Here is a 7567-nt window from a genome sequence, read left to right as displayed (position 1 = left end):
TTGAAGTGGGCCTCCCATGCTATTTTTAAAGGTCCATGGGCCATGAAGGTTAGTACAGATTTTAAATGGGCTATTAAAGGGTTGACCCAAAACTATCTTAAATTATATGGGCATGGGTTTGGTTGGGTTGGGCTACCCATTTAACCCTTTGAGAAATTGCTCTCTTCTATCATATTCTTCTCTTTAAAACACTTATCTCTACTTCAAATAGGTAAGCTCTTTGTAAGTGTAGAAATGCGGCAGTTTTTGTCCGTAGATGTGTTTTAAGAGTTTATTTTAATTAAAAAACATTAAGGTGATATATTTTTAGGGTTCTTTTTATGATTTTGATATATTAATATAAAAAATAAAAATAAAACCAAAAAAAATTATTTTAATATGTTTTTAAACAAACAAATATATATATATATATATTGCAAGATACACGAGATATCTATGGTATAAAAACCTAAAAAAAGCTCTTTTTTTTTTTTTTTGTAGAATCGGATTAAAGAAAGAGAGATGTGCTAACCTGTGGAAGAGAATTGAGATCAATTAAAAGAGTAGTTTACAATTGGAGAAATAATAAGAATTGGTCCTTAAAAATATTACTTATACAAATTTATAATTAAATACCATGTAAACTAAAAAATTATTTGGTTGGTGTCAAAAAACATAGACAAAAGAGAGACTTAAACTTATTAGGTGGGGAAGACATGTAGAAATAAAATAAATATGTTTTTAGAATATTTTTAAAATGAATTTTTATCATTTTAAAATGGAAAATACAAGAAAAAATATCTCAATTATTTTCGTTTTTTTTGTCTGTCTCTAGACAACAATCAAACATTACTTAATATTCTAAATAGTAACACTAAAATCATAATAAATCCTTAAAAGCTTTAGAAAAAATAAATCTCCCAAAACTCTAAAAAAAATCCCTTAAAAGGCTTGAGTTATAATATTACACAAGGAGGAAGTTGCTAGGATAAATGAAACCAACTATTTATAGACCATGTTCCAATCCAAGAAAAGATAAAAACAAATAAATAAATAAATAATTTGGGTACTTAATTATAAAACAATAAGACTCCAGGCCCAAACCAAACTCTTGTATGGGCTTTCTAAAGAATTTTTGGGTTCCTATTTCTAATTTTATTCCTGTGGATTTTGGTTCAATTTGTTTTTTCTTATTGTATAAATAACAATCTAATAAAAAAAAAATTACTTCAACCAAAAACAATAGATTGGTAAAAGGATTCTCAATTTCATAGAAGAAGGAAAAAAGAAGCAAGGATGGGAGAAAATACAGTGCCTCAAGCTTCTTACCATTCATCATCAAGTCTATATAGCAATTCAACTGACATTGATACCGCAGCTCAAGATGTACTCTTGCGTGAACAAGTAAGGGTTTTTCTGCTTTCTTTCATCCTCTCCTTTGTTTCCCATCTTTTTTGTTTTTGAAAATTTCATCTGGGTTTGCTTTATTTTCTCTGTTTTTGATAGGAAATTGAGACACAAAGAGTCATTCAAGGCCAAAGGTTGGTGCTTTATTGGCTTAGTGGTAGTTTAAAAAGCAAAATAGAATGGCAATGAATTGTGAATTGTGTGTGTTTTTGTGAGTGTTTTAGAGATGCAGAAAGTGAAGGTGGAGCACCTTCTAAGGATAATACTGATGTTTTCGGTGAAAGGAGAGACCCTAATGCCTTAAAGGTCTGAAGTTTGAATGTTTTGTGATTCAATGATTGTTTGAGGGTTTATTTTGAGGGGTTGTTAATGGGCTGTGCATTTTGTTTTACTGTTATGGATGTTATTGTAGGAACATTTACTGAAGATGGCTACTGAACATCGCTCGGAAATGGCTTTGAAGCGTGGGAAGCCTGCTGGTGCTGAAGAAGGTTGATAATGTATTACAATCTTTCTTTTTTTATAGTATATGGTTGCATCTTTATTTTGATTTTGTCCGTCCTGTTTCTGAATATAGAGAGCTTGTTAGTGTGTGTAACCGTAGAGGATTTACTCCTGGAATATTGTGAGACTAAATTTCCTTTCTGAAAGGAAGATGAAGACTGTTGATGAAGTGGAAGCTGGTCGTGTCATTAGTGAGAGTGCTGGACGACAATGGAAACTAAAATGATTGCAGACCTATTAAGGAAGGTATCAGATGATGAGGAAAAACTGGGAATACTTGTACAGACATGTGCATGCAAAGAGGTTGATAAAAATCTCAAAGTTTTTGATGGCCACTGAATAAGCTCTTGTTGGTTTGAGGAAATATTTTGACTTGAAAATAAACCATTTACCAATGCTCTAACTAATGGAAGTCAACGTGATTTTTGTTTGAGACAACCATTCAATTTTGAGTTGCCTATGCTTCTTTTTATAGCACATCACTGTGACAACAAAGTGAATAACTCTGAATATTTTGTGGGCAGATGGTCTAATCCGTTTCTTTTCTGGCAGATCATGTAGAAATTGGGAACGGATACGGTGTACCAGGTGGAGGTGCATATTATGCTTCTTCAAGGCCTGGCCTCGATAGTGAGTCAGAACAGAAGTCGGCTACAAAGGATCTCCCAGAGTTCCTGAAGCAGAAATTAAGAGCAAGGGGTCTCCTGAAGGATGATACAGTAAAAAGCCATCCATTGAGAACTGATAATGCAAGTTTTTCTTGGTCTTTGAGCCTCTTGTTTCTTTCTTTTTTGCTTCTTCCCATGGCTTTTTTCCCCTACTTGTTTTTTTACTTGGCTATTTTAACATTTTGGAAATTCTGAAATTTCTCTTCATTTAAACCTTTCTTGTGCATCCCAACTATGATTTATTTTTTTCCTGATGTCTTCCTTTCAATCTATTATTTTAGTCCTTTTACACATTGCCTCATAATTTTGTTTTGCAGAAGTCAGAGACTGGTTCAACACAAGCTGTTGAAATCCGGAAGTTGCCTCCTGGATGGGTGTGTCTTGATTGCTGTATATATGTTTTTATGCTTTATTTATCTGTCTAAGGATAAACTGCTTTGCCAATCTTTGTGCATGAGAACTGTGGCATTGGAAATTTTTGGAACCTGCCAAATGCCTACCATTTCATATCTGGTTTGCTTGTATTAGGGGAATTCAGATTTAGTTTTTGTAGTACTTAATGTTCAGAGTAGAATCCTAGAGAGAGAATTTCAATTAATATGCCTCAAGCACTTCTTATTGCATAAGATATAATGGCAGTGTATTGACCTTGAACTTCATAAAGGGTTAACGAATTTCAACTTTCTATGAGTATCCAAGTTTTGATGCCCTATGCCGCCTTATGCATTCTTTCCAGCACTTCTTTTATGCTGCTGTGGAATTCTATCTATGATTAGGTGGAAGCAAAGGATCCTGCTAGTGGTGCTTCATATTATTACCATGGAAGCACCGGAAAGACCCAGTGGGAAAGGCCAACTGATATGCCTTCAACCACATGGACTCCATCACCTTTACCTCATTTAGAAGATTGGGTGGAGGCATTGGACGAAACTACAGGTATGCCATAAGTATCCAGCTGTATATAAATGAAATGTGAGGCAAAATAGTAAAGAGGGGCTGGGAGAGGGGAAATATATATAGTCACAGTTTGTAGTTCCTGAATACCATGCATATAACTAGAGTCCGGCAAGTAGCTTTTTTGGGGGCATTAATGGATTAAATCATGTTTTTTCTAGTTTTTCTAAGTTCTAATGTTTAAGTTAAGGATGGTGTTAAGAGACTGCTCGGTTATCAAGCAAAATAACATCTCCTTTAGGTTTGCATTGACATCTTGCTCTCACCCCTAGATTGTTCCTTGTTTTAATATTATACAATTTGAGCTATATCACTTTGAGGTAGATTTTGCTGTGCTTTATCATTTGTTTAATATTCTGTGTGTGGTTAACCTTTGTAAAGTGTGGAACTGCAATAAATTTCCTATAAACATGTAGGACTTCACTGAAGAGTAATGGAGATCAGGAAAAGAAATGAGCATTCAACTTATTTGCAGATGTTTTTCCCTTTCCCTCTGTGCTTAAAGCCTTTTGTTTTCCATGTGCAGGTCATAAATATTACTACAATACGAAGACCCATGTATCACAATGGCAGCATCCAAAATCATCACAGCTAGCCTCACAACACTCTCACATCTCATATTCTGGAAATGCTTCTAGTGGGAATCAGGACAATAGATCATCCGAGTCAAAGAAATGCATCGAATGTGGTGGGTGGGGACTCGGTGTTGTGCAGACTTGGGGTTACTGCAATCATTGCACACGGTAAATCATCAGCAATTTATAAACTGGGTTCTCTTCCTTTTCCCTTCATATTACTAGTATGCCAAAAAAGAACTGCATAAGCATGTGTGGTGGTTGAAACTCAATTTCATTAAGTCATGTATTCCGTGTTTGATTTTCATGTCTTTTTCCCATATATTCACATTTGAACTTTTTATGGTTCAATTTTCTTATGACACACCTTCTGCTGAAGTTGCAGTTGGTATTGGGAGATTTTTTAAAGTGCATTGCTTAAGACCAAAAAAAGAAAATTGTCTTAGGCAAAGCACGTTGAGATGATTCATTATTTATTTACATATTTTTGAAATGCTATTGGATTGCAGAGTTCTGAATCTACCACAATGCCAGTACATGATGCCCAATTTGAATTACCAGCAGCAGAATCTTGCAAATTCGAAGGGTGATCTTGAAAAAAATGCTCCAAAACAGAGGTACTTGATCTTACTTAAATTACTTGGAGATCACATCTCGCTTCAATGACTTTGGTTTTGTTGTTGAGTTAACTTTTTGAATGACCATGACCCTAAATACAATTTAAATTCAAACTCTCATGCAATCAACCAAGAATTCTCTAAAAAGATTCAGTTATGGTAAAGCTATAAAGAAGAGGTCATTTTGTTTGAGGAATTAGATTGGGGGTATGTGACCTACAAAGGGGACTGTCAAACCAGGGGTTGTAGACTATGGGTCATTGCTTGGTGCTATAGGAAAGTCTTGGACTTGCAATCACAAGAATGCAGTTTCTAGTCTTGAGAGCAGGCACTCAATGCAAAACTGTTAATGAGTTGGACTATCTCCTAATCTGAGCCAATGACACCATTCCTGTTCTGACATGACCGAGTAATTTTCTTCAGAGCGAGTGGGAGTCACCTGAGCTGCAGACTCCAAGGTCATCTGAGCACATGGATACTATATTACTATTTACTGATCTATCCCACTTTTGCTGGTTTTATTAGGTTTAGCATTCTAAGCCAGAACTCATGCAATGTGAGTTCACTTGTGGGTGGGGGGTGGATTAATTCATGCTTGACGCGTTAGTGTCTTGGTGTCTAGGTGATGAAGTCCTGCATTCAGGACAATTAACCAAAGGAAACTATTTTATACATCTTTGTCTCCCAATCCATTAGTTTGACACTTTCAGTTTAACATCTAACCTGTTTGAGGAAATATAAACCTGTTGGAAGAATAAGGAGACAACTACAGCTTTTGCTGTTAATGAGTACGAAGAAAGAAATAGTCATGTCACCTAATTTAATTGAGATTGAGAATAAAATCAGCTCTTCTGCTTGATGAATTCCTATACTTCAAACACAGCCTCATTGACAACAAAAGAGAGAAGATAAAGAAAGAGAATCAATAAAATTAAATGCACACTTATGCACACAAGTTTATTTGCTTGCATGTGTAATTGATTTTGAATTGCCAGGCCCAATTGGAAACCTCCTGTGGGAAAAGGAAATAGAAGAGAGAGCAAAAAGCGTGCCTACAATGATGATGATGAGTTGGACCCCATGGATCCAAGCTCTTATTCAGATGCTCCCCGTGGCGGCTGGTATGTGATGAATAGTTTATTTTATGCCCATCACTGATCTCCTCTTTGGACATTTTTTTCTAGATATGTAAACAAGGAGAAGTACTAGAATAGTCTATTAATCTCATCTCTCTGTTCAATCTGCAGGGTTGTGGGCCTCAAAGGAGTTCAGCCTCGTGCAGCTGATACTACTGCTACGGTATGCGAACTTTATTTTTCTTGATGAACTTTTATTTCCTTTTTCTGAGAGAGTTATTATGCTGCCACATATAAAGGTGATGGAGGCTATGCTGGTTCTGGTCAATGCATGTCATAATGTGGCAATCGAGTGATTATGCCTTCCCCTTCACCTGACCTCCAACGTCTTTTTCAACATTGAGATTGTATATTGCAAAATTATTCTGCTAAATATCAGATCACCCAGCATTTTGGTCAGCAATTACATGCTGGTATTTTTTCCAAGAACATTAAAATTGACATTATGCATGTACTGCTATCCCTTTCTCTTCAAATTCGCACATGTTTGTGCACAGAGATGAAAATATTCATGCTGTATCTGCTTTATAGCATATATGTATTGTACTCACTTTTTGGTGGTTTTATGCCTCTGATTGTCAGGGTCCGCTATTTCAACAGCGACCATACCCATCACCAGGAGCTGTCTTGCGAAAGAATGCTGAGGTCGCAACACAAACCAAGAAATCCAGCTCTCCTTACATGCCTATATCCAAGAGAGGAGATGGTAGTGATGGTCTTGGAGATGCCGACTGAGGTTCCTATGTAAACGGAGTTGAATTTTGTCCTTCTGGTGCATTCATCCTTAATTTTATATGTGGTGCAGCAGCACTGCATGTTCCCTCTGCATGGAAGAGTTCTCTTCTGCAACATTACTGGAACCACAACAAATAGATGATCGTTCTAGTTCTATAAGTAACTGGGACTTTCTGCAAGGCAGCTTGTTGTATTTGTGACCGGCTGATTGATAGTTTGATACCTCCTAGTCATTTGACTTTTCTTCGACAAATATATCATTTGTTATGGTTAATTAAGCTTGCCTCCAACACAAGCATCTCGAACTGGAAGTTTATACGGGGTGCAAAGAACTTCTGCACAGTTGAAACAAAACGTAGAAAAAGAGAAGGAATGTCTTCAGTTTGACACATGCCTGAATTTTACACAAGATTTTCTGGACTAGAACTAGCTCGAGCATCAATATCACAGATTTCGCAGCTTAATTGTGGTTTAGAAAATGTTGCTAGTATTCTAGCGCTAGTCTTGTAAGTCTCTTGCCTTGTATTTGTCTTTTTAAATTCTCACATGTACGAGTTTCTTAGTGGACAAAAACATTAATGTTAATAAGATAATGTTATCTTCGACAGCATCTTTTCCCCTACAATTATTATGGCAAAAGCATAACGAAGATGAGGAGCCACAAACAATAAGCCCATGTCCCATGCTAGGAAAGCAGAATAACCTTTTTCCTTTGTCTCTTACCAAACTTCTGTCCATATTCCAGAAGATGTTCATCATGGTGGGACCCTAAATTACTAGCTTTCCAAGAACCTATGATCATGCGATGCTCTTGACAGTGGGGAGGAAGGTTCAGTGATAATTTCCACTAGCTGGCCACCAAAACAAAGATTAGACGACAAACAAAGGAATTAATGCAATTCACAAATCTCATTTTTGTCCTAGTAATCAACACTCACCAAGATAAAATAGTTGCTCTATGCTTGGTAAAAAAGCAATCAAATAAATAAACT

The 7567-nt window shown here is 36.1% G+C and overlaps 1 protein-coding gene across 1 annotated transcript; it reads left to right on the top strand.

The window, feature by feature from the left end:
* Positions 1 to 1193: 1193 nt before the first annotated feature.
* On the top strand, positions 1194 to 7182 carry LOC7479640 (uncharacterized). The gene is made up of 12 exons (XM_002308821.4): positions 1194 to 1383; positions 1486 to 1520; positions 1611 to 1692; positions 1799 to 1877; positions 2443 to 2639; positions 2876 to 2932; positions 3335 to 3494; positions 4039 to 4255; positions 4597 to 4704; positions 5700 to 5825; positions 5952 to 6003; positions 6423 to 7182. The coding sequence occupies exons 1-12, from the start codon at positions 1276 to 1278 to the stop codon at positions 6573 to 6575; spliced, it is 1374 nt and encodes a 457-aa protein (XP_002308857.2). The 5' UTR covers positions 1194 to 1275; the 3' UTR covers positions 6576 to 7182.
* Positions 7183 to 7567: the final 385 nt, after the last annotated feature.

This window comes from Populus trichocarpa, chromosome 6, assembly GCF_000002775.5.
Source record: "Populus trichocarpa isolate Nisqually-1 chromosome 6, P.trichocarpa_v4.1, whole genome shotgun sequence".
NCBI lineage: Eukaryota > Viridiplantae > Streptophyta > Magnoliopsida > Malpighiales > Salicaceae > Populus > Populus trichocarpa.
Note: the sequence above shows the minus strand (reverse complement) of the source record. Positions and strands in the feature narration are given on the sequence as shown.

What these genes read in the sequence shown, in the direction of transcription:
- LOC7479640 (XM_002308821.4), top strand. Translation starts at nt 1,276, where the DNA reads ATGGGAGAAAATACAGTGCCTCAAGCTTCTTACCATTCATCATCAAGT. An exon ending in ATCCATTGAGAACTGATAAT is followed by an intron (nt 2,640 to 2,875) that starts GCAAGTTTTTCT and finishes TTTGTTTTGCAG; the next exon opens with AAGTCAGAGACTGGTTCAAC. An exon ending in TACTGCAATCATTGCACACG is followed by an intron (nt 4,256 to 4,596) that starts GTAAATCATCAG and finishes ATTGGATTGCAG; the next exon opens with AGTTCTGAATCTACCACAAT.